Source organism: Trachypithecus francoisi, unplaced genomic scaffold, assembly GCF_009764315.1.
Source record: "Trachypithecus francoisi isolate TF-2019V2 unplaced genomic scaffold, Tfra_2.0 Lachesis_group10, whole genome shotgun sequence".
NCBI classification, from domain to species: domain Eukaryota; kingdom Metazoa; phylum Chordata; class Mammalia; order Primates; family Cercopithecidae; genus Trachypithecus; species Trachypithecus francoisi.
In genome coordinates, this window is record NW_022681455.1 from 38,946,122 (window position 1) to 38,972,927 (window position 26,806).

The 26,806-nt window shown below is 39.0% G+C and overlaps 1 protein-coding gene across 1 annotated transcript in view; it reads left to right on the top strand.

Moving 5' to 3' along the window:
• The window catches only part of DNAH8 (dynein axonemal heavy chain 8), a 334,964-nt gene that overhangs the window by 168,330 nt on the left and 139,828 nt on the right, over window positions 1-26,806 (top strand). The window contains exons 54-62 of the mRNA XM_033217044.1: window positions 6,062-6,204; window positions 6,470-6,604; window positions 7,029-7,151; window positions 9,899-10,112; window positions 13,782-13,891; window positions 18,119-18,282; window positions 19,432-19,624; window positions 22,302-22,424; window positions 23,823-23,953. Coding sequence (XP_033072935.1) covers window positions 6,062-6,204; window positions 6,470-6,604; window positions 7,029-7,151; window positions 9,899-10,112; window positions 13,782-13,891; window positions 18,119-18,282; window positions 19,432-19,624; window positions 22,302-22,424; window positions 23,823-23,953 — 1,336 coding nt within the window. The remainder of the gene's footprint in view (window positions 1-6,061; window positions 6,205-6,469; window positions 6,605-7,028; window positions 7,152-9,898; window positions 10,113-13,781; window positions 13,892-18,118; window positions 18,283-19,431; window positions 19,625-22,301; window positions 22,425-23,822; window positions 23,954-26,806) is intronic.

Genomic DNA, 26,806 nt, shown 5'->3' on the forward strand with positions numbered 1-26,806 from the left:
GTTCTATGATGTTTGAAGATTCAAATTGCCTCCCTCTGAGCACCTTGTCCTTATTCAGAGGCTGGGCCCCAAGTTACTCAGAGAGTGAAATTCATTAGCAGCAATTTTCCAACCGTGGTGAAGCCTTGGTTAGGGGATTGAGATGGCATCTAATAAGGATGCCAATAAAATAATTACCTTCCTCTGTGCCATCAAAAATACGCATTGCTACATTTCCTAAAGAGCAGTCCACTGATGTTTGTGGCATTTTCTTTCAAGCAGCTAGGACTGGTTCTGTAAGTTTAAACAATGGTGTTTTCTTATTTTTAATGGAGATGTTAACAAAAGGTTGATAACAAGCTAGACTCATATTCCTTCTTCAAGCTGGTCCTGAAGTGGTCTGTTGACTAAAATATTGAGGGGTTGCAGGCATTCAATCTTGCCACCCTAAATAACTACTTTTGATGAAATTTATTTGCCTGAGCATTTGTGGCCATGAAATGAACTAAGATATTATGTACTTAGTGATTACTTAGGGCCCTAAGGTGTCCACTCCAGCTGACTTCTAGCCAGCCCTTTCTTAACTCATTCTTCATCCATCCTTTTAATTTTTTCAGGGACATTAACATCTTTGGAGAAGACTTCATTCTTAGATTTAAGATTAAGTAAGGAGACTTATGCTTCCAGACAAGATGGAATAATGGGGACTGGGTTTAACCTCTTATGTTAGAAAGACAGAAAACTGGACAAAATGTGTAAAACAGTTTTTTTCAGACATTGGACAACAGGCACTACAGGACTGAAATCACGGAGGGAAGTGAAACAAGGTGACTGCACTAGTTTATTGCGTGGATGCAGTTTCTAGCAGCAGCTCAGGGAGGGGAAGATCAAACAGGATTGGCTGTCTCACCAAAATGTGGAGGCAGAGGTTGATTTGGGAGAGGCCAAGGTGGCTGGAATTTGCAGGGCAGAGCACCAGAGAGGAGAAATCTGCACAGGGAGGAAGTGTCAGAGTACAACAGAAATGGATAGACAAATCCACAGTTATAGTAAAGGTGTCAATATTCTGAATAATTGATAGAATAGACAAAATTAGTAAATATATGGAAGACTTTAACAACACTATCAATACCCCTAATTTGAAATTATAGAATGCTTCAGCCCAAAACAGAAGAATATACATTCTTTTCCATTGCACAGAAAACACTTACCAAGATATTCTGGGTCATATAACAATTCTCGATAGGGAGACTTTAAAGCACTTTATGTCTTTACTAGAAAAGAAGAAAGGTCTCAAAACAATGATTTCAACTTCTTCCTTAATAAGTTAGAAAAAGTAAAACTAATTAAACCCAAAGTAAGCAGAAGAAAGAACAATGATCAAAGCAGAAATCAATGAAACAAAAAGTAGAACAGCAACAGAAAAAAATCAATGAAACGAAAAGATGGACCTGAAAAGATCAATAAAACGAATAAATCTCTTATTAGAGACATCAGAACAAAAGAGAAGACTTACATTACCATAGTCAAGGATGAAAGAGAGAACATCACTACAGACCTCACAAACATTAGAAATATGAAGTGAGTATATTAGAAACAACTTTACAAAAACATTTGACAATGAAGATGAAATGGACAAATTTCTTGAAAGATATAAACTACCAACCATCATCAGGAAGAACTGGATATTGCACAGCATGGTGAATATAGTTAATAATAGTGTGTTGTACATTTCAAAATCGCTAGGAGAGTAAATTTCAAATATTTTCAACACAAAAAATGATAAGCATTTGAGGTGATTGATATGTTAAATGGCTTGTAATAATTCCACATTGTATCCATAAACCATAACATTTTGTTCCCCATAAATATATACAATTATAAATTGTCAATTTACAATAAAACTTAAAAAGAAGAAATAGATATCCTAAATAGCCCTATATCTACTAAAGAGATTGAATTTGTAGTTAAAAACCTTCCCACAAAGAAAAACACCAGGCCAAGAAGATTTTATTGGTGAATTCTACCAAATATTTAAGGAATAAATAATACCAACTGTACATAAACTCTTCCAAAAGATATAAAACATACAATAGGAAGAAACACTTCCCACCCCGTTTCATAAGGACAGTGTTACCCTGATACCAAAACCAGAGAAAGACATTCCAAGAAAAACAAAAACAAAACCAAAAACAGCTATAGACCAATATTCCTCGGGAACACTGATGAAAATTTCTTAATAAAATTATAACAAATCCAATAGTATACAAAAGTCCAACTGTGGCTTTTATTCTAGAAATGGAAGATCAACATTCAAAAACTGATCAATATGATCTGCTATATTAGACTAAAAACTAAGCAAGCTATAAACAGTCATCTCAATCAATGAAGAAAAGCATTTGGCAAAGTTTGACACTCTTTCGTGATGAAATAGGAACTTTATCATTCTGACAACATCTACAAAAAACCTACGGCTAACGTTACACGGAATGGTAAACGACTAAACACTTCCTTCCCAAGATCAGGAACAAAACAAGGATGTCTTTCTCACCTCTATTCAATTTCATTTCTATTCAACATTATTCTAGAGGTTCTAGCCAGTGCAGGAGGGGGAAAAATCAAATGTCTATAGATTAGAAAAGAACAAGTAAAGTTCTCTCCGTTTGCAGATGACATGACCATCTGTGGAGTCTTCAAAAAGTTATTAGAACTACTAAAGGATTTTAGCAAGGTCACAGGACAAAAGGGCCATACATTTGATAAGTCATATTTCTATATGCTCACAACAAACAATTGAAAATTGAACTTTAAAAATACCAGTTAAAATAGAACCCAAGGCTGGGTGCGGTGGCTCATACCTGTAATCCCAGCACTTTGGGAGGCCGAGTGGGGCGGCTCACCCGAGGTCAGGAGTTCGAGACCAGCCTGGCCAACATGATGAATCCCCATATCTACTAAAAAAATGCAAAAAAAAATTAGCCAGGTGTTGTGGTGCGTGCTTGTAAGCACAGCTACTTAGGAGGCTGAGGCATGAGAATGGCTTGAATCTGGGAGGTGGAGGTTGCGGTGAGCCAAGATTATGCCACTGCACTCCAGTCTGGGAGACAGAGTGAGACTCTGTCTTAAAAACACACAAACAAAAATAGAATCCAAAAAAGAATACTTAGGAATAAATTTAATAAAATATGTGTAAGATCTGTATACTAAAACTGTAAAACTGTGCTGAGAGAAGCTAAAGAAGGCCCAAATAAGGGGATAGATTTTTTTAAACATGATTTAAAGATTATTTTGCTATTTGAAATAGCAAAATCTAGCCAGTGCAATGGGGGGGAAAAGTCTCTTTTACTGTTTAAAAGTCACTATTAAGAAAATGAAAAGCCCAGCCACAGACTGTAAAGTACTATTTGAAACATATATCTCCGATTAAAAAAAAAAAATATCCAGAATATGTAAAGAACTCCTATAATCCAATAACTATCAATAGGCAATCAATCTAAATTTTTAAATGGGCAGGAAATTTCAATAGTTACTTTGCTAAAAAAGATATGTGAAAGGTGAAAAAAGAATGTGAAAGATATTCAACATCACTGGTCGTCAGGGAAATGCAAATGAAAACCCCAATGGGGTCTGGGTGTGGTGGCTCACACCTGTAATCCCAACACTTTGGGAGGTCAAGGCGGGTAGATCACTTGAAGTCAGAACTTCGAGACCAGCCTGGCCAACATGGTGAAACCCCGTCTCTACTAAAAATACAAAAATTAGCCGGGCTTGGTGGCAGGTGCCTGGAATCCCACCTACTCGGGAGGCTGAGGCAGGAAAATTGCTTGAACCTGGAGACGCAGGCTGCAGTGAGCTGAGATCACACCACTACACTCCAGTCTGGGCCACAGAGCCAGACCTCGTTTCAAAAAAACAAAAACAAAAAACCCCCACAATGGGTATCATCACACAGCCACTGGAATGTCTACAATTAAAAAGGTTAATAAAGCCAAATATCGGTGCGGTAATAGAGCACCTAGAGCCCTCATATGCTACAAAATGGCACAGCCACTTTGGAAAACAGTTTGGCAGTGTTTTAGAAGTTAAACGTACTTATTTTTGCTTACTTTCTCAAGAAAACATGAAATTGGGGTTATTACTCCAATGATGAGTATTCGTTCTTCATTGTTTTGCCAATATCAATGTATGCCCTCTTTCCATTCATTCTGTGTCCGCAGTAACTTTTGAGTATAATTATGAATCATTGTATAAGCTTTTTGAAGACATTTAAAATAGAGGCTAAAGGTAATTCAATTTGAATGGCAATGATAGGAATGATGCTAATACAATTTGCCTAGCAACAGCAATGGTACAGTACCATAGATTATAAGGAACATCCAGAGATGCTAAAATGTAAATAAATTTTTGAAATCAATTTTTTTTTTTTTTTTGAGACAGAGTTTCGCTCTTGTTGCCCATGCTGGAATGCAATGGTGTGATCTTGGCTCACCACAACCTCTGCCTCCTGGGTTCAAGTGATTCTCCTGCCTCAGCCTCCTGAGTAGCTGGCATTACAGGCACGCGCCACCAGGCCCAGCTAATTTTGTATTTTTAGTAGGGATGGGGTTTCTCCATGTTGGTCAGGCTGGTCACGAACTCCCATCCTCAGCTGATCTGCCCGCCTTGGCCTCCCAAAGTGCTGAGTGAGCCATTGCGCCTGGCCTTGAAACCAATTTCTTATGGCAAATACTCTGTATCTAGTAAACAGTTGACTCTTTTTTTGGTCTTTCCCATTTTTCAGTTGATGTGGCTTTTCTGCTAGGTATCCATTACAGTACTGGGTTTACCACCGGCTGATTTTAATTCCATTTCAGGTGCGGTTTCTCCAGATGGGTGATTTAGCAATTTAAAAGCCAACTTTACAAAAAAATAACAGATGCTGGAGAGGTTGTGGAGAAAAGGGAACGCTTCTACACTGCTAGTGGGAATGTAAATTAGTGCAGCCATTATGGAAAGCAGTTTGGTGATTTCTCAAAGAACTTAAACCAGACCTACCATCCGACCCACCAATCTCATTATTGGGTATACACCCAAAGGAATGTAAATCGTTCTGCCATAAAGATGCATGCATGTATATGGTCACTGCAGCACTATTCACAATAGCAAAGACATGGAATCAACTTATATGCCCATCAGTGTTAGACTGGCTAAAGAAAATGTGGTACACATACACCATGGAATACTATGCAGCCATAAAAAGTATGAGATTATGTCGTTTGAAGAAACATGGATGGAGCTGGAAGCCATTGTCCTAAGCAGACTAACTGAGGAATAGAAAATCAAATACTGCGTATTTTCAATTATAAGTGGGAGCTAAATATTGAGTACACAGGGACACAAAGAAAGGAACAATAGACAGTGGGGCCTACTTGAAGGTTGGGAGTAGGAAGAGGGTGAGGATCAAAACGCTATTTATTGGGTACTATGTTTATTACCTGGTGATGAAGTCATCTGTACAACAAACAGATGTACAACATCTGTATCTAACAAACCTGCACATCATGTATCGCTGAAACTAAAAGGTTTTTTTTTTTATTTTTTTGAGACGGAGTCTCGCTCTGTCGCCCAGGCTGGAGTGTGGTGGCCGGATCTCAGCTCACTGCAAGCTCCACTTCCCGGGTTTATGCCATTCTCCTGCTTCAGCCTCCTGAGTAGCTGCGACTATAGGTGCCCGCCACTATGCCTGGCTAGTTTTTTGTATTTTTTTAGTAGAGATGGGGTTTCACCGTGTTAGCCAGGATGGTCTCAATCTCCTGACCTCGTGATCCGCCCGTCTCAGCCTCCCAAAGTGCTGGGATTACAGGCTTGAGCCACCGCGCCCGGCCCTAAAAGTTTTTTAAAAAGCCGACTTTATAAAAAAAGGCAAAACAAATTATCAAATGCTGTAGACAAAAGATAAGCAGATATATTAACATGTTTTAGGAAAACATTTTAAATGTTTATATGATTCTGTTGATTATTTATAGCACTTAACATTTTTGTATCATGAGATAACTTTCACAGAATATAGTTCTATTAAAATGAAATTTTACTTCTTATATAGGTGATTGGGAGCACTGGAATAAGAAACTTCAGCCTTTTTATTATCCAACTGACAGTATTCCAGAATATTCATCAATTTTGGTTCCAAATGTTGACAATGTTAGAACAAATTTTTTGATAGACACCATTGCAAAACAATATAAAGTAAGTTTAATAGATAGTTCCTTAAATGATCACAAACTACCCATGGCCACGGGAATATGCACCTATATTTTCTTCCAGCACTTTTATAGTACACATTTTACATTTAAATCTGTAATACAACTGGGACTTATTTTGATGGTAGATGTAATTCTAAAAAGTTATTTAAAATTAGTTATAATAATGTGTAGAAGATTAGCCCATAGAAAACATACTTGAAACTAAACATGTCATAACACCTTTCAACATGCTTATCCTACGATTGCAGGCTGTTTTGCTCACAGGAGAGCAGGGAACTGCAAAAACTGTCATGATTAAGGCCTATCTGAAAAAATATGATCCTGAAGTACAGCTATCCAAAAGTCTAAACTTTTCATCTGCCACAGAACCAATGATGTTTCAGGTAAAATCCATCATTTGCTGTAATATTATAAACATAATACATTTTAAGTTAGTGGTTACAATAAAATGTGTATGCATATAAAATGTAACAATATTATATATTCAAAAGAAATCATGCTGCACTTGGCATTCAGCTCTTGAGCTTTCCTAAGGCTAAGTTAAGGTTGAAGCCAAATCCAAATAGCATAATTTGATCTAATATTGAGACTGTGGCTGAACTTTGGAGCATATCTACTGTAATGTAAATGAAGGATAACACTCCAATGCCTTATTTTTAAAAGTTTAACAACATATATTTTAATAATTGTATGTATACTTAGTAAATGGTTAAGTAAATTCTATTCTACTCTGACAAGAATGCTCATTAGTTTTAGAAATATGGATTAAAATCTAACACATAAGACAAACCATTTCCTTCTCTCTAGAGAACAATTGAAAGCTATGTGGATAAGCGAATGGGAAGCACCTACGGACCACCAGGAGGGAGAAAAATGACTGTATTTATTGATGATATTAATATGCCTGTGATTAATGAGTGGGGAGATCAGGTATGGCTGAAATATCTCATATAGATGATCCTGAATTAGTATTTTTATGTGTGTGTATGTATATATATATATAAATGTTAATAACTTTGTTAAAAACTTTGTTTTTAAGTCTACTGCCAATCCTCAGTCTTTTTCTGACTTCTCTGTTATAGCTGAGTTTCTCCTTTCTTAAATCCCTATGTGTTTTTTTTTGTTTTTGTTATTTTATTTATTTTTTTTGAGACGGGGTCTCGCTCTATCGCCCAAACCCGAGTGCAGTGGCATGGTCTCGGCTCACTGCAACCTCCACCTCCCAGGCTCAAGCAATTCTCCCTTCCTCAGCCACCTGAGTAGCTGGGATCACAGGTGCCCGCCACCACACCTGAATAATTTTTGTATTTTTAATAGATGCGTGGTTTCACCATGTTGGCCAGGCTGGTCTTGAACTCCTGACCTCAGGTGATCTGCCGGCCTCGGCCTCCAAAAGTGCTGGGATTACAGGCATGCGCCATCGCACCCAGCTCCTATGTGGTTTTCTACAGCTTCCTGTCTCTTTGGCTACTTGACCTCAGTGTCCTTTCTTAGCTCCTCTCTTCTGCCTTTTCCCAGGGTTTCATCCTTGCTCTAACCTCTTATTCTGCATAATTTCTGAGGAGTACCTGATGTTCAGAAAAACAAAAACAGAAAATGAAAAACCAAACAACGATTTATTTATTTAACTGTGCCACACACCGTGGTCCTAGTTGTGATCATCTATCCACCGAGGTCACTCCCCATTAGAAGTCCTCACTGATGTTGCCAGAAGTCCACATGCTCCTGGTGGGATCCCCAACACCTCCCTCCCACCGACCTACACTGCCTCATTGACACCATCTACTTTGGCTCTACCAGGACAGTTCCCATTTTGCTCTTTATCCCTGTTCACCTCAGACACTGCTAGAAGCTCAGTACTCATCCTGAAAGGAAAAACCAAACAGTTCTGTATGACCTGTGTCTGCTCCAAGGCAGATAGACCTCAGCAGTTCCTGGAAGGCGAGGAGGGTAGAGGCATGTTTAGGTCAGGTTCATGCTTATCTTCCGTAAGCTGAAGTGCTCCTGAATTCCAAACTCACGTATCCAACTAGGGATGTCTGGTTGGATCGTAAACTTAACACCTCCAACACCTGCTCCTCCAACAGTCCTCTCTCTCTCAGCAAATAGCACCTCCACAGTCACTCTGTCAGAAAATCATGTTGGCTCTATCTTCACACTGTATCTGAAATTCGACCACTACTCATCACCTCCATTGCTGCCACCTGGCGCCACCCACCACCAGATCTCTTCTTGATCATTACAAATGCCTCCTCACTGCCTCCTGTTTCCCTAACCCTTCTCAGCTTGTTCTCACATCATCAACCAATGAAAACAAGAGTCAGATCACGACACACTCTTCCGGTCGGCATCCTCCAAAGAGGCTTGTAGAATATAAATACCAAAATCCTTACTATGACCCAAGACCCTATACATTTTGACCTCATCTCCCTCTTCCCATGACTCTTTGCTTCCACCACATTTACTGATCTTTGTACACCCTGCAAAGGTTGTACAAAGTATGCAAAGGTTGTACAAAGTTGTGCAAAGGTTGTACAAATACGGTGTTCACTCAGCACCTCTGCATTTGCAGTTTCCTCTGCCTAGAATGCTCTTCCCCTAGGTATGGAACTGGCTTGCTTTCTCACCTTCTTCAGGTCTTGGCTTCTGTGTCATGTCAGGTGAAGCCTCCCCTGCTCTCCTTGAATCACACTCTTGAGCCCCTCCTATATTCTACAGAAGTCTTAGAGTATATCATTTTATTTCCATATCAACATGCATTTGTACATCTTGTCTGTCACCACTAGAATGTGTGCTTCATGAAGACAGAAAATTTTGTCTATGCTACAGGAGAGGCTGGCACACAGTAGTCATTCATGAAATGTTGGTTAAATGAAAGATAGTTATATTTGAGGTGCTTGTGTGATATCCACTAAGAGATGCTCAATAGAGACTTGAATATACAGGTGTAGAGCTTAGAAGAGAATCTGAAGCTAGAGTTACAGATTTGAGATTCTTTAGAATATAGGGTTGAGATAGCATTTCCTGGAATAATGAGAAGAGGAAAGAGCACAGGATGGAACCCTGGAGAACAGTTACATGTGAGGGATGAGTGACGAAGAGTGGCTTAGGAAGTGATCCTAGAGCCCTGAGCTGGACCTGGAAAGAAACAAGCCTCTGAAACCAAGAGAGATAACATTTTCAAGGAGGGGGGTTGGCAGTGTTGGAGGCTGCAGAGAAGGTAAGATGAGAACATAAAACCAAAAGCCAAAACAGTTAGTAGTATCATATTCAAAGATCAGGACTGAAACCATCCTACATTCTGATCTGAAGGTTTTTAAGTGTTGAATGTTGAGTATGAAAGATGTCTACAGTAAAACTTGTTGTAACTTGGAGTACTAATGCAATTTAATGACGTATCTTATAACTCACATATCTAACTTTATTTGGAAATTAGTTTGATCATTGTGGTGAAAGGCACCTTGGACTTGAACCATGCATGTTTAACTTACGATCTAGAGTTCATGGGTGGCATCATTTAAGTCAAATTACCTTGAAGGTGATCATTGACATTAACAAACACTTCGTTGAGAAGAGTTGAATGTTTTTTTTTCTAATCTCATTTGTACTATTTTACGGAAGTTATGGAGGAATATGATAGTGATATGTTACAAAAATATTGCTGTGTGAAATTTCAGATAACTAATGAGATTGTGCGACAGATGATGGAAATGGAAGGAATGTACAGCTTGGACAAGCCTGGAGACTTCACTACTATTGTTGATGTGCAGCTCATAGCAGCAATGATCCACCCTGGAGGTGGTCGAAATGATATTCCACAACGTTTAAAAAGACAGTTTACTGTGTTTAACTGTACATTGCCTTCAAATGCTTCAATAGACAAAATTTTTGGTATGAATATTCTTAGTGTTTCTTTTATTGCATTACGTAATGGACATAAACCACAGAAAATGTCATTTAAGAGACAAAAAGGCTCTGTCTAAAGTGGGGTATGTGAAATGGAGAGCTAAATACCAGGAAAGAGGGACTCAATACTAAGATGACCTATGCTTATAGCCTATTCTCAGACTCAGAGATATTTAGAAATAGGCTTGTTGGAAGTTAACATTAGATGTAAAGAAACCTTTGTGTTTTGGGTTTCAGGACATGGTTAATCAGAGAAATTTGGGCTAATAAATGACAGCACAAAGATCACAGATTAACAATATGTTATACAAAGTCAAATGTAGCACTTCAATATGTTAATGAAAATGAGATTCTTGACAGCAAATGTGACATCAAATCACATAAATTGTACCATCAAAACTTATGTGTAGGTCAGGCCATGCCTATAATCTTAGCATTTTGGAAGACCAAGGTGGGAGGATTGCTGAAGGCCAGGAGTTCAAGACCAGCCTGGGCACATAGAGAGACTCCATTTCTAAAAAAAGTTTAAAACATTAGCTAGGTGTGGTGGCACATGTCTGTAGTCCTAGCTACATGGGAGGCTGAGGCCACAGGATTGCTTGAGCCTAGGAGGTTGAGGCTGCAGTGAGCTATGATCACATCACTGCATTTGAACCTGGGTAACAGAGTAAGATCGTGTCTAAAAAAACAAAAAACAAACCCCCAGTCCCCCCCAAAACCTCTTGCATACACGAGAAACAGACCCGCTCATATAAGAATATTAATTATTTGGTATGGCAAGTACTATAGTCAGAAGGGAAAGGGCAGACTTTTAATCAGTAGTTCCAGGTATGTAGTAATTCTTATAAGAAAATAATTGAATTTTGACATCTACCTCATGCCAAGAACAAGATCAACTACAGATGGATTCATGACCTAAATATGGAAGGCAAGGCTATAAAACATTTGGAAGGAAATATAGGGAAATAGCTGAGTGACCTCTGAGTAGGAAGGACTTCATAAATGAGACTCAGAAAGCACAAAAATAAAGAAAAACATATACAAATTTGACTAGATTGAAATATAAAACTTCTCTTCATTAAAAAATAACATTAAGAGGCTGGGTGTGGTGACTCACGCCTGTAATCCCAGCACTTTGGGAGGCCGAGGTGGGCAGATTGTGAGGTCAGGAGATCGAGACCATCCTGGCTAACACCGTGGAATCCTGTCTCTACTAAAAAATACAAAAAATTAGCGAGGTGTGGTGGCGAGTGCCTGTAGTCCCAGCTACTTGGGAGGCTGAGGCAGGAGAAGGGCGTGAACCCAGGAGGCGGAGCTTGCAGTGAGCTGAGATCACGCCACTTCACTCCAGCCTGGGCGACAGAGTGAGACTCTGTCTCAAAGACAAAAAACAAAACAAACAAAAAAACATTAAGAGAGTGAAAAGACAAGCCTCAAAATGGAAGAAAAAATTTTAGCACATATAACAACAAAAAATTCGTATTCTGAATATTTAGAGAAATCCTATAAATCAGACAAGAAAAGCGAACAACTGGATATAAAAATGGGCAAACAACTAAGGCACTTTAAAAAGAGTAAGCTAAATGGCCAATAAACAAAGTAAAGATGGTAAACATCATTAGTATTCAGGAAAATACAAATGAGAAACACCAAGCAATACCATTTCATACCCACTAGATTTGCAAAAAAAAAAAAAAAAATTCTGACAAAATAAGCATTGGTGAGAATGTGAAGCAACTAAGACTCTCTTTGCCTGCTGGCCGGAGTGTCAATTGCTACAAACGCTTTGGATAACAATTTGGCATCACTGCTGGTAAATAGGGCATGTGCCCATCCCTAGCAGTTCCATTTCTAGGTTTATACCAAATTATCATTTTTTCCTTTATGGTTTGGGTTTTCTGAGTCTCAAGAAGTCCTTTCCTATCCAGACATCATACAGGTATTCTCTTATGCTTTCTTCCAGACATTGTATAGTTTTGCCTTCCCATATCTGGGGCCTCAATCCATCTGTAGTTGATTTTGCACATGCATGCCGCAGACTTACACAAAAATGCTCATAGTGCAGTGTGCATGATGGCAAAAATGTGAAATAATCCAGATATTTATCACTAGTAAAACTGGATAAATACATCCTGTCACAGGCACACAGTGGCCTGCTGTGCAGCAGTGAAAATGAATGAATACAGCTACATGCTTCACCATGGATGAAGCCCAGAAATACAATGCCGAATGAAAAAAGCAAATCACAGGAAAAAATACAATTCCTTTAAACTGAATTTCAAAAGTTGTGTGTGTGTGTGTGTGTGTGTGTTTAACAAGTTCAAAAGTTCAAAAACCTAAGTGGTGAAGCTATAAAGAAAAGCAAGTTACTGATTATATTAAAGAGAAGTGGTGACCTCTGGAGGAAAGGAGGAGTTGTGAACAAGGATGAACATACAGGGGCTTCTAATGCACTGGGCAAGGTTGTAGTTATCAATCTGGTGGTCTGTACATGAGGGTTTGTTATTTGTTAAGCTATTTGACATACTCTTTAGTATGACTGACACATTTAAACAAATATGGAAAACAAACCAACCAGAAGCTGAGCCTTAGAGAAGTGAAATAACTGCCCAATCAAGGCCTTTTAGCTAGTGCTTGGCAGAGGGGTGGTGCTAATCCCCATCTCACGCTTCTTATAACACAAATGTCCCACAGGAAGGTGGAAATCTAGAATACAGGATTTCAGGAAGCAAATGGGCCTTACAGGCATTTAGCACAACCAACCACAAGCAACCATGATTTGGAGGAAAATTTCATGTTTCCCCAGGGCAATTCTTTAGTCAGTGTGAACAAACTCCAGTTTCTTTAGTCTCCACTCTTCATCAATCTGTTCTGCATCTCTGAGCAGATATTCATGTTCATATTCCTCTGAAAATACCATGCTCAGAACTGAACACACTATGCAGTGTGTAGTCTCACTGGAGTGAAGCAGAGTAAATCTTTCTTCAGTCTAAATCAAAGACATTCTGAGACTTTGAGAACAGTCTCTAAACCTACACCCCAGTCTTTCTGAGAGTGATGATGACGGTCAGACCATCACTGTGCTGGGTGTTCCCTAGGAATGTTGCATGTCTAGCCCAGGCCAGAGTGGTGACTGACTGTAGGCTGGAAAAAGTGGTCCTGATTCCAGTTCTGCCAATACCAGTCCATGTGACCTTGAACAATTGGCTTCACCTGTCTGGGCCTGGTCTTCTTCTCTGTAAGATGAAAGAGTAGTCTCTAAGCTCACATATGCTTCAGGGCGAATGCTGAGGTACAGACTGTAGGGCCAGGTTGCTTGGGTTCACATCCCAAATTTGCATGCAAGCTGTGTAACTTTGAGCAAGTTCCTAAGCTCATATTAAAATGGGACTAGTAATAATAATACCTACCTTGTATTTTTTTCTTGTAGGGTGCTGGGTGGGGGATTAAATGAGTCAATACATATAAAACACTTATCACTGCATACTAAGCTTGGCTGGATCCACTACTGACTCCCAGTCTTAGCTGATCCCTTGAGAGAAATTCTGAACAACACCCAGCTTTGTCAGCTTTGTAATGATTTGTTCACTGGGATAAACATATACTTTGAAATCTTTTGGTAAGCTTATACCTTCAATCTTGCTTATCTTTCAGGAATTATTGGATGTGGATACTTTGATCCTTGTAGAAGTTTCAAGCCTCAAGTATGTGAGATGATTGTGAATTTAGTCTCAGTGGGCAGAGTGCTGTGGCAATGGACTAAGGTACAGAATGGTTTATTGTCAATTTTTAAAATGGCAACTGTTATTCAACCCTAGTTCTCACCTCATGGCTCATTAAGTTATCATAATATCATATATAGTGGTGTTTTTAGAAAAGACAAATTACGTGCTCAAATAGATTTATGACACCTTTTCTTTCCAGGGAGCAAAAGATCTGACTAAATGATGCTTTCCATATGTATGAGATGTTACTGTAAACCAGACATGACATCCAAGACAAAGTAGAATTTTGCTGAAATGAGAACACTGCATTTCCACTTGTTACTTTGATTTGTAAATCTTTATTTGTATTATCTGTCTCCCTCCACCAAACTATGGCAGACACTCAAATGCTTATTGACTGACTTAATACATGATTTCCAGATATTCTCAGCCAACTAGGACTTAAAGTCTAATTTGTATGTTTCTCTGAGCTGGAGCATGAGTTAGTAAATGGATGGAAGTGTTCTTAACAAAAATTGGCTAGATTTGCATACACAAGTCAGTGTCCTAAGTAAAGCTCAGCAAACCTGCAGCTGTCCTCAGATGACTTAAGGCAGTACTCATGAAAAGGCAATTAAGTATAGGTATGAGATAAAAATGAGGTTGATATATTTGACAAAAAGTCATGAAGGAGATAAGGATTAGTTGTCATAATTCACTACACATCCATTAGGCCGATTACACACATGTGGGCAGGCACTTGTCTCCTGGGAAACCTGGAGTGTGCCAGCCTGTCAGATTCCTGGGTAGACTGGGGATTTCTAGATACGGAATCATCAGAAGAGGAATTTGGGGGTTTCTTATGAGATGCTCTTCCACGCAGCCACCTTCCATGATGAGTGTGGGGCCCTGTTCCTTGCCAACACAGGGTCTTTGCATGTGCCATTGTACCCCTTTTTAAAGAAACTTGAAAATAAGTGGCAAGGACTGAGCATCTGAGATAGTTTTCTGTGGTAAGATACATGTGGTTTCCAACAGGACTATTGCTCAATTTACTGTGCTTATATACGTAGTTCTCTGAAAAGCTTTGCCTTTTGCCAGTTTCTTTTGTTATTTGGATGTTTCCTGGCTCCATGTCCTCAGTGTCTTTTTTAAAATCTATTTAATCCATTCTACACAAGCTTTCATTCCCACTGTTCACGTCAAGATCACCAAAGACCTCGATCTTGCCACATCTCAAGGTTAATTTTCCTGTCCCTCTTACTTTACTTTTTAGCAGCATTTGACCTAATTGATCCCTCTAAATATTTTCTTCACTTGACTTCAGAGGGTCCCCATATTCTTGGTTTTCTTCCTAGTGCACTGGCTACCTCATTAAAGTCCCCTTTCTTCTTTCCCTCCTCTAAACACTGAAATGCACCTGGTCTCGATGCTGGGCCCTCTTCTCTATCTACGTTCTTTCCCTAGGTGGCCTCATCCAGTTTCGAGGCTTTAAACATCATCCCTGTGCTGATGACTTCAAAATGGATATCTCCATCCCAGGCCTCTCTGCCTGGCTCCAGGCCAATTTCTAACTGCTTAATAGACATCAGTGTTTGATGTCTGATACTCATCTCAAAGTTACCATGTCCAAACAGAACTCTTTTTTTTTTTTTTTTTTGAGGCGGAGTCTCGCTCTGTCACCCGGACTGGAGTGCAGTGGCCGGATCTCAGCTCACTGGAAGCTCCGCCTCCCGGGTTTATGCCATTCTCCTGCCTCAGCCTCCCGAGTAGCTGGGACTACAGGCGCCCGCCACCTCGCCCGGCTAGTTTTTTTTTTTGTATTTTTAGTAGAGACGGGGTTTCACCGTGTTAGCCAGGATGGTCTCGATCTCCTGACCTCGTGATCCGCCCGTCTCGGCCTCCCAAAGTGCTGGGATTACAGGCTTGAGCCACCGCGCCCGGCCCCAAACAGAACTCTTAAGTGTCCTTAAATATGATCCTCCCTCAAACTTCTGCGTCTCAGTAGCAACACCAGTTATCCTCCTTCTTAGGTTAAAATTACTGCGCTCCATCCTTGATTTATGTCTTCCTCATGGCCTACATCCAGTCCATCAGCGAATATCAGTGACCTCCCCTTCAAAATCTACCCCAAAGCCGAGCCCTCCTTGCCATCCTCACATGACCACCCTGATAAGTGCTCCCATCACTTGTCCCCTGGACCATGCAGTAACTTCCTAACCAATCTCCTTGCTTTCTTCTTGCTCTCTTGGAGTCTGTTCTTTTCACAGTCCTAGATGATATTTTTAAAAAAGTAAACCAGAAATCTTTATTCCTTCTTAAAACCACCAGTAGACTCCCAGTTCCACTTATAATGTCAGCAGACTCCAGTTACTTCCCTTGCCTGCCATCATCCTGCTCCAGCCGAGTGGCCCTGCTCACCATTCCTTGAGCACACCAGGCTTATTGCACTGCTGGTCAGCATACTTTGGCTCATTCTCATCACTCTTACCTTCAGAGGGACTGTCTCCAGTCATCCTCTGAAGTGACTGCCCTTGTCCCTATCCTACTCATTATCTGTCTCCTGGCTCTGATTTTTTTTTTAAAAAACCATGGCTTCTATCATTACTTGCTTATTTACATATATATTTGTTCCCCGTTCATTCTCAGGCTCCCCAACCACTAGAATAAAAGCCCCCTTGATGACAGCAGAGTTAGCTGTCCTCTGTTTACCAGTATGTCTTCTTAAGAACCAGGGAGGTGCTCAGTCATTGAAAAATGAAGGCATCTTCCTCTTCTGCCCACCTCTACATAAGCAGCCTTCTTTGTGTCTTTTCTTCAAATCTCCCATCTTCACAAAGCACTCTTTTAATCCATTCATGCCTTGTCTATCAGCCCACCTTTATATTACTTTATATAGTTTTAAGGCAGAAGCAGTTGAGAAATGAAAGAAGGTGATGAAAAGTAGAGGGAAATATTAGAAGAGAAGGAAAGAAGCAGGTTAACAAATAATGAGAAGAGGAAGGAAAGAAAGGAATGTTTTTTTACAGATTCTCTTTAATGACTGCCTCAGTTACCAATGGCTGCCATCATGGCTGGAGTGTTTTATCATAAAAAAAGCAATGTTCACATAACCTTACCCTTTGGGTATTTTTGCATATTTGTAATATAACTATATGTTTTATATTTTAGTGAGTAGGATGAACATTTTAGCTTGCAATGGAACTGAGCACAGAGGGAAGTTGATAGGCAATTGATAAAATACGCTTCTTTTCTTTTCGTCTCCCCATGCTACTTGCTGCTTTAACTAGCACTGGGAATTAGCCTGTAAAAATTACAAACTCAATAGGGTAATTTTTCAGTATAGAAAGGGCTTAATTTATGAACAGATGCTAAAGAAAGCATCTGCTTTGCTGAAATAGGTGTATGGGGAGTTTATATCACCAGAATTATCATTATTTTCACTTTCAAAAATGATGCTAATGATATCAATTATAATCTTTATACATGACCATCAATGTGTTCCATATCTAGAGTACCTCGAGGTTATCCCTTAATGGGTATCTCTCTGGGTAAGAATGTGGTATTGTTACAGCTTTGCGTTTTTATGTTCTAGAAGTTGGTAGAAATAGTAAATTAGCATAGAATACATTCTCTGTGCTCAAACAGAAAAAACATCTATTACTATACACATAGCTGCATGTCAGACTTGCCTGTCCACTTATTATGGATATACAGATATACAAAGACTGTTGACTGAGTTTGGATCCATACAGCAAAATCCAGGTTATGATATGCAGATATGTTTATGGAAATCCTAACACATGAAGGACCCTAATCAAAGCAATTTATAGAAGATAGCCATTATTAACTTTAAAAGTGAACATTGTTCTTACCTGCATGACACCCAACTCACGTTCAGTTTTTTGTTATGTTATGACGTATTTCCATATGTATACTACCAATGATTAGAGATGATTATTCCCACAATTCATATAGTTCTTAAGAACTCGGGGGAAGTGACTCGCTCAAAGCCAACTGATGGTGGTAGAACAAGGTCTTGGAACCTGCATCCAGTGCATTGGTCTTGAATCCATCCTATCCAAGAGCTTATGTTCTTTTAAATCCTAAGTTGGTTTATGTATGATTTTTTTTCTGTCCGTGTTGTCACAAAATATGAACTTAATCTTGATTTATTTACTCAGCAGATTTTATCTAAAATAGGATTTGTGAGACAATTCTAAAAATAATTCTACTTTTAGTTGTATCTGAAAACTAATTGAGAGTATTTCATTCTTTCGTCTCTAGGTGAAGATGCTGCCAACTCCTTCTAAATTTCATTACATCTTCAATCTTCGAGATCTTTCCAGAATTTGGCAAGGAATGTTGACCATAAAAGCTGAGGAGTGCACTTCAATCCCTACTCTCCTGTCCCTTTTCAAACATGAGTGCAACAGAGTAATTGCGGACAGGTGCATATTGCGGCTCTTGAGTTTAAATGTATGACCTGAGAAGTTTATGCTACTTGGTTAATTTTTTTTTTTTTTTTTTGAGATGGAGTTTTGCTGTTGTTGCCCAGTCTGGAGTGCAATGGTGTGATCTCAGCTCACCACAACCTCTGCCTCCTGGGTTCAAGTGATTCTCCAACTGCAGCCTCCCAAGTAGCTGGGATCACAGGCATGTGCTACCATGGCCGGTTATTTATTTATTTTTTGTATTTTTAGTAGAGATGGGATTTCTCCATGTTGGTCAGGCTGGTCTTGAACTCCTGACCTCAGGTGTTCCGCCCGTCTCGCTGGGATTACAGGCATCAGCCATCCTGCCCAGCCGGTTATTTCTCGCATTATCTACTAGGATAAGTAGAGTAAGGAGCATTGTCGTCATTTGCTGTGGGGCTTGTGAAGCATTGATGGTGTCTCTCACCTGCCTACTGCCTTAAGAAAATGCTCTGCCGATTTATTCGAGCATGACTTCAACAATACATCTTTATAAATCACCAGATCATCAGAGTTGATAACATTTGGAGGCACATTTTCATTGTATATATTTTCTGCAAAGTGTGAGCTCTTTGTAGGTTTTATGTGGGGAAATCTGGTTTCATCCCTTTAAAGTGAAACAATCTCATTAAAGTTAAATTCAGTCATCTTTTGGAGCCTCCATTCCCTCATCTATAAACCATGGATGATAATGCCAGTTTCACAAAGTTATAAAGTGTCTACCATGCCTCACACAAGGGTGATACTTGTCAAATGTTACTCCCCTTTGTCCTCTCTTCCCTCTGTGATATTGTCGATCTGAAAAGGTCCTTTGTAAACCGAATCCACCAACCCAGAAAGAGGATGCTCGTCCACTACCGACCATCACTTCTGCACCCCTATCACAAGTTTTAGGGACCTTTGATCTCACCTAAGTGATTCATCTGTATTTTCTATAAGTAGTGCAGTTAATGTTATAACTTTCTTGGATGGGGTTATGCCCTTCTTATCAAAAGGCAGAACATATTGTTTCCCTGTCCTGAATTGAGAAGGTCCGGGGTGGGACTGAGAAGAGGCAAAGGGACATGTTCAGTTAGAAAAGATGCTTTCATATTTCACATTCTTACTACTACATTTTCCTTTCAGATTTGTAACTCCTGAAGATGAGCAGTGGTTTAACACACATCTTATTCGTGCAGTTGAAGAAAATATTGGCTCTGATGCTGCGTCGTGCATTCTTCCTGAACCATACTTTGTGGATTTTCTCCGTGAGATGCCGGAACCAACTGGCGATGAACCTGAAGACACTGTGTTTGAAGTACCCAAAATATATGAATTGGTATTTATTTTCATCTCTTTAAAGAGGTTTTCAGATCGCTCACCTAACTAGATCTTTCTCTCTGCACCAGAGTCCCACCATGGAGTTGCTATAATTCCAGCACTTTGGGAGGCTGAGGTGGGAGGATCGGTTGAGCCCAGGAGTTTGAGAGCAGCCTAGGCAACACAGTGAGACTCTGTCTCTACAAAAAATAAGAAGAATTAGCTGGATGTGGTGGCATGCTCCTGTACTCCCAATTACTCAGCAGGTGGAGGTGGAAGGATTACTTGAGCCCAGGAGTTCGAGATTGCAATGAGCTGTGATTGTGTCACTGCACTCTAGCCTGGGTGACAGAATGAGACCCTGTCTCAAAAACAGAGAGAGAACGTGAGTTCAATAAGACGACAAAGCATTTATAAATATGAAATAACTATACTCTATACCTATACCAAGGGTTGGCAAATTATAGTTTCTGGGCCAGATCCAAGCCCACTGCCTGTTTAATTTTGTTAGACTTACTAGCTAAGAAGGATATTTATTTATTTATTTATTTATTTTTGAGATGGAATCTCTCTCTGTCACCCAGGCTGGAGCGCAGTGGCATGAACTCGGCTCACTGCAACCTCCGCCTTCTGGGGTCAAGCAATTCTCCTGCCTCAACCTCCCAAGTAGCTGGGATTACAAGTGCTCTCCACCATGCCCGGCTAATTTTTTGTATTTTTAGTACAGACGAGGTTTCACCATGTTGGCCCTGTGATTACAGGTGCCCGCTATCATGCCCAGCTACTTTGTTGTATTGTTAGTAGAGATGAGGTTTTACCATGTTGGTCAGGCTGGTTTTAAACTCCTGACCTCAAGTGATCCACCTATCTCGGCCTCCCAAAGTTCTGGAATGACAGGTGTGAGTCACCGTCCCCAGCTGATTTTTCATTTTTAAATAGTTACCAAAAAATAAAAAATCAAAAAAAGAACAATATTGTGTGATATGTAAAAATTATATGGAATTCAAATTTCAGTGTTCATAAATAAGGTTTCATTGAAACACCCATTGGTTTAAATATTGGCCATAGCTGCTTTTGCACTACAATGGCAGGGGTGAGTAGAGACTGAATGGGCCATAAAGCCTAAAATATTTACTATCTTGCCCTTTACAGAAAAAATTTACCAACACTTGCCAACAATCACAAGATAGAAAATATAAAAGTATTTCATTTAAAGTCAGGAAACAACAGATGCTGGAGAGGATGTGGAGAAATAGGAACGCTTTTACACTGTTGGTGGGACTGTAAACTAGTTCAACCATTGTGGAAGACAGTGTGGCGATTCCTCAAGGATCTAGAACTAGAAATAGCATTTGACCCAGCCATCCCATTACTGGACATATACCCAAAGGATTGTAAATCATGCTGCTATAAAGACACATGCACATGTATGTTTACTGCGGCACTCTTCACAATAGCAAAGACTTGGAACCAACCCAGATGTCCATCAATGACAGACTGGATTAAGAAAATGTGACACATATACCCCATGGAATACTATGCAGCCATTAAAAAGGATGAGTTCATGTCCTTTGTAGGGACATGGATGCAGCTGGGAACCATCATTCTGAGCAAACTATCACAAGAACAGAAAACCAAGCACCTATGAGTTCAGTTCTCACTCATAGGTGGGAACTGAACAATGAGAACACTTGGACACAGGAAGGGGAACATCACACACTGGGGTCTGTTGTGCAGTGCAGGGGAGGGGGGAGGGATAGCATTAGGAGATATATCTAATGTAAATGATGAGTTAATGGGTGCAGCACACCAACATGGCACATGTATAGGTATGTAACAAACCTGCATGTTGTGCACATGTACCCTAGAACTTAAAGTATAATAAAAATAAATAAATAAATAAATAAATAATTTCACTTAACAGCAACAAAAACATGTAGGAATTAACATGACAAAACTTTACTTAAACAGCAACTTGCCATTCTTTCTAAATTAATATATAGGTTTAATGAAATTTTAAACAAGATTTCAAAGGGACTTTAAAAACAGGGTTACATAACAAAGAAATCCTAAAGTGCATGTAGAGCCAGGCGAGGTGGTTTATGCCTGTAATACCCACGACTTGGGGAAACTGAAGTGGGAGGATCCAAAGAGCCAAGGAAGTTGAGGCTGCAGTGAGCTATGAGTGGGCCACTGTACTCCAGCCTGGGTGACAGAGTACCTTGACTCTAAAAATAAAAATAAAGTGTATGTAGATCAAAGAATTAGATGGGGAGGAACAATTTGCAAAACAAAGAAAGTGGGTGTGGATTTAATTCAGAACAACGAAGACTTGTGGATTTGACTCCGTTAATCATGTAAAACCTTTTTATATTTTTGAAAGCTGCAAACAATATTAAAAAGTAAATAAAAACTAAGAAAAATATTTCCTATATTAATGTGTGACATGGATAGGAGTTGGTAGGGAAAGGTCAGAAATGATTTTGCACTAGAAACCAACTAATACAGTTAAGTCTCAGGCCTTAGAAAATGGAAATAACTAAAAGTAGACTAATATGTGAGAAACCTCTGGCAATCCATAAAGTTTAAAAAAGATATATATATTTTAAAATTACTTTTGAGTGTCTTTACAATTGCTGCTTTAATACATATTTGGATCTTAAATACTATTTTTTTCTCTTTCTCCCCACCCATAGGTGCCATCCTTTGACTTTCTGGCTGAAAAACTCCAGTTTTACCAGAGACAGTTCAATGACATCATTAGAGGAACATCTCTTGATCTGGTGTTTTTTAAAGATGCAATGACTCATCTTATTAAGGTTCTAACTATTGCCTATTTACTGATGTAAAACGATCATGTAAAAGCTTACTATATTTCAAAGATAATTTTTTTTGAGAGAATAACTATATACTATCAGGTATCATATAGAAGAGTGTACATAGGTTGGGTCAGTTCACCATCCCGGAAGACAAAGGCTTAGTAGGAAACCCTTTATTTGAATCCATCTACATGGCAGCAGATGTCTTTCAAGGGCAAATAGATGGTTTTCTGTTCAGAGCTTTTGGCACACTGAGTCAACAAGAAAGTATGGAGAACCTTTAGAAAGTGTGGCGAACCCTGTGAAAAAATATACTTCCCTCAAATTCTATTTTCGGTATTATGGGAATTCTGTTCCCCATGGAGGAAAAGATGTTGCTTTGAAAAGTGTCAGTGTTATGACTGACTTACAGATGATGGGACAGGGGTAAGGTTGATATACAGGACCCGTGAGAGAATAGAAGCCAGTTAGTGGTAACACCAAAAAGGGGTGTTTTCACACTAATCTATTCAACAGGTAATTATTGAGCATTCACTGCAGCTAGATCTTGGGGTTCTGAGATTCTATTCTGAGTGCACAGCCATAAGTGGTTAATATATTTTAAAATATACTGATAGAATTTACACATACCAGGGTGTCATTATTGATCCGCCAACTGTAAAACTTGTATTTTTAAAAAATTTTTGTTTAGTGGTGATAGGGAATTTAGTGATCCACCTAGACTTTCTCCCTAGTCGGTGACAATACTATAAAAGACAGTTTTTTAGCAATGCCTTCAATTGGCCTGCATAAAGATTTGAGCCACAATTTGAGTCTTATCTTCACTGAGGAAATCAACCATAGACAAGCAACACAAGATGAAAGGCTGTCTCTCCAAGTTGGCTCCTAGAAACATCCTCCTATCCCACTGTAAATAGAATTGTGGTATTTAAAAAAAATCATTGGCAGAGATATGATAGAGTTAGTATTCATTGTTGAGTTAGATGTCTACATAATTCAGTGTGTTAGGCTGATGAATAATAAAAAAAATTTCTAAACATTTCTTATATCTTCTGCAGATTGGGAAAAGCAGCTCCAGTATCCATTGGGTCTAAAACTAATAAAACTATACATGCGTGCACTCACATGAACACACACGCAGAATAGTTTTAAAATAGAAGGGAGTAAATCCAGTTTGTTCTGTTCTTCATGACGTAAATATAGATGGTCAAGGAAAGATTCAAGCTGAACAAATCAATATTAAACTTTAATTTTAAAAATTCTGACATAGACCATTAACAAGGAAAAAGTCTAATATTGTCTAGAAACATATAATCAAAACTTGGACTCATTTAGTGCAAGAAAATATAAACATCCACATCCTTTTTTCAAATAAGCACTTTTTAAATCTCAAAACAGATTTCACGAATAATTCGAACATCGTGTGGAAATGCATTGCTGGTGGGTGTTGGTGGTTCCGGAAAACAAAGTCTTTCAAGATTGGCCTCTTTTATTGCTGGCTATCAAATATTCCAGATAACATTAACCAGGTAGGATGAAATAAAACACAATATGTTTTTCTATAGTTAATTTCTCTAAGGTTAAATGTTTACTTTAGAAAAAAAGGACACACAACAGTTTTCTGTATTTCTTTTTAAAGTAAACTTTAAGTATTATATATATAAGGATATTTACACAAGTGTCACAGAGTAAATACACCTATGTAGCCAGTCTACAGATGAAGAAATAAAACAGTACTTGTACCCCAGAGGTGCCCCCATGTTACGTTGCAGTCATTACCCTCCCAAGGGAAACAATATTCAAAGCGCAAGCCCATTGATTAGTCTTGCCTAGTTTTGAATTTTGTATCAATTGAATCATACAGGATTTGCTCTTTGCATCCCATTTCTATTATTGCGTTGTTTGTGAGATTCATCCATGATGTTACATGTAGTAAGAGTTGTTCTTTCTTTTTGCTGCATGCTCTTCCACTTAATCAGATGCTACCACAATCTATTTATCTGTTGTACTCTTGATAAACATTTGGTTTGGGGCAAATAGAGCTACTGTAAATATTCTTGTATGTGTCTGAGTATACACCTAGAGTTAAAATTCCTGGATGTAGGGTATCTGTATATTTAGCTTTAGTTGATCTGTGTAGTAGTTTTCCCATGTGGTTGTACCAATTTACACTTCCACCAACATGCCGTAAGAGTTTCAGTTGCTCCGCATCCTTGCCCCCACTTGGCATTGTGTGTCTTTTTCATTTTAGCAATTCTTTTTTTTTTTTTTTTTTTTTTTGAGGTGGAGTCTTGCTCTGTCGCCCAGGCTGGAGTGCAGTGGCGCAATCTCGGCTCACTGCAACCTCCACCTCCCAGGTTCAAGCGATTGTCCTGCCTCAGCTCCCGAGTGCGCCACCATGCCCAGCCAATTTTTGTAGTTTTAGTAGAGACGGGGTTTCACCATGTTCTCCAGGCCTCTCTTGAACTCCTGACCTCAAGTGATCGACCCGCCTCAGCCTCCCAAAATTACAGGCGTGAGCCACCACTCCTGGCCAATTTTGGCAATTCTGTGTGTGCAGTGGTAGCTCACTGTGGTTTTGGTTTGCATTTCCCAGATGGCTAATGATGTTGAGCACCTTTTCATCTCTCACTGACCATTTGGATAGGCTTTTTTGTGAATTATAAAAGCCCTTTCTCCATTTTGTTTTTCAGTTTGGTTGCGATTCTTTCTTACTGTCTGTTAGGAATTCTATATGTGTTTTGGATATAAAGGGTGTATATTGCAAATATCTTCTCTCAGTTATTGATTTGCCTGTTCGTTCTCTTAGCGGATCTTAATTTTAATGAAATACCCTTTTTTTTTTTCTATTTAGTGCTCTTTTGTGTTATATTTTAAAATCTTTGTTTACCCTAAGGGCACATAGATATTTTCCTATGATTTTCTTAACATTTACACATAAAATTTACTACTTTCACAGTTCTACAACCGACCTAGAATTCATTTTCTTATAATGTCTGATGTAGGAGTTGTGATTATTATTTTCAATATTGATAGCCAGTTGATCCAGCTCCATTTATTAAAAAGATCATCTTTTCCCTGACACATCACAGTGTCATTTTTTGTCTTAAGTCATCTGATCATATACGTGACTATATAGTCTCCTCCACTGGTTTTCTTATCTATCTTTGCATCATTACCCACTGTATTAATTGCTGTAGCTTCTTTAATATATATATATTTACATTTAACATATGTATATTTGGTAGTGTCAGATCTCTAACTCTGTTGTTGTTCTTCAAAATGTCTTGTCCATTTGACTTTTTATTTCCATATAAAATTTAGATCACTTTGCCAATTTATAAACAAACACATAAATCATTCTGCTGCCAAACAAATGAAAAATAAAAATTGAACAAAATGCAATTTCTGAGTATTTTAAAAACATAAAGCATCAAATAAGTAGATATTAATTTAATTTTACTTCAAAAAATTAAATTAGTTGTCAACATTTAAAAATCGGGAGGTTTCATATTTTAGAAAAGTGTATTTCTGACTTTTTTTTTTTGAAATAATTGGAAGATCTGGCAACCTAGGGCCTACACACCCAGGTAGCAGAGCTCAGGAGTAGCTGCCTTCTTGGATGGGACATACAATCCTCCAATCCATAGACCCCACCAGCACTGCTTCACTCACTGGCATTATCTGTCTGATTCCTGTAGGCATCTAAATTTGTGATCCTGAGATAGGTGGTGTTGCACTCATTATAGTTAGGAATGACAGAGGCTTAAATTAAGGCAAATTTGTTCACTATATTTTCTTAATTTCTGTATTCTTGATACCCTGGCATCTGAGACCCTGCTGACTAGGGAGAGACTGACCTTTCCAGGGTAACCAATTCTTAGAGATTCAAACAACTCCTCCAGAAGAATACTTTTCATATGCAAACCAACCAATTCAGAGTCCTTACTCCCAACCACCACCTCTATCTGGTGGGTGTGTAGTGGCATCTCACGGTGGATTAGGATATTCCTCTGCCCTAATCACCCCAGGGCAACATACCAGTCAACAAGGGAGAGCTCCTATGCCCCAGAGGCTGCTGCAATTATTCAAACTAGCCAATCCTTATTCTGCTTACCTGCCTTGCCTTTTCATGGAAACCACAATAAAGGCTCTTGCCTGTGTTTTCCCATCACTCCTTGTGCCTCCTGATTGACTCTGGTGTTTCCCCATGTCACCCTACCTAGCATGTCAAGCCCCCTCCTGTTTCTAGGGTTCCTTGAGTATAAACATCTTCTTTCATGACAGTCGTTCCTGTGTCTTTGTGTCTTACCACACTTGATTACAACAAATTCTGGATACATTTTATAACAGCAGATAAAGTGGGAATAGAGAGGAAGACT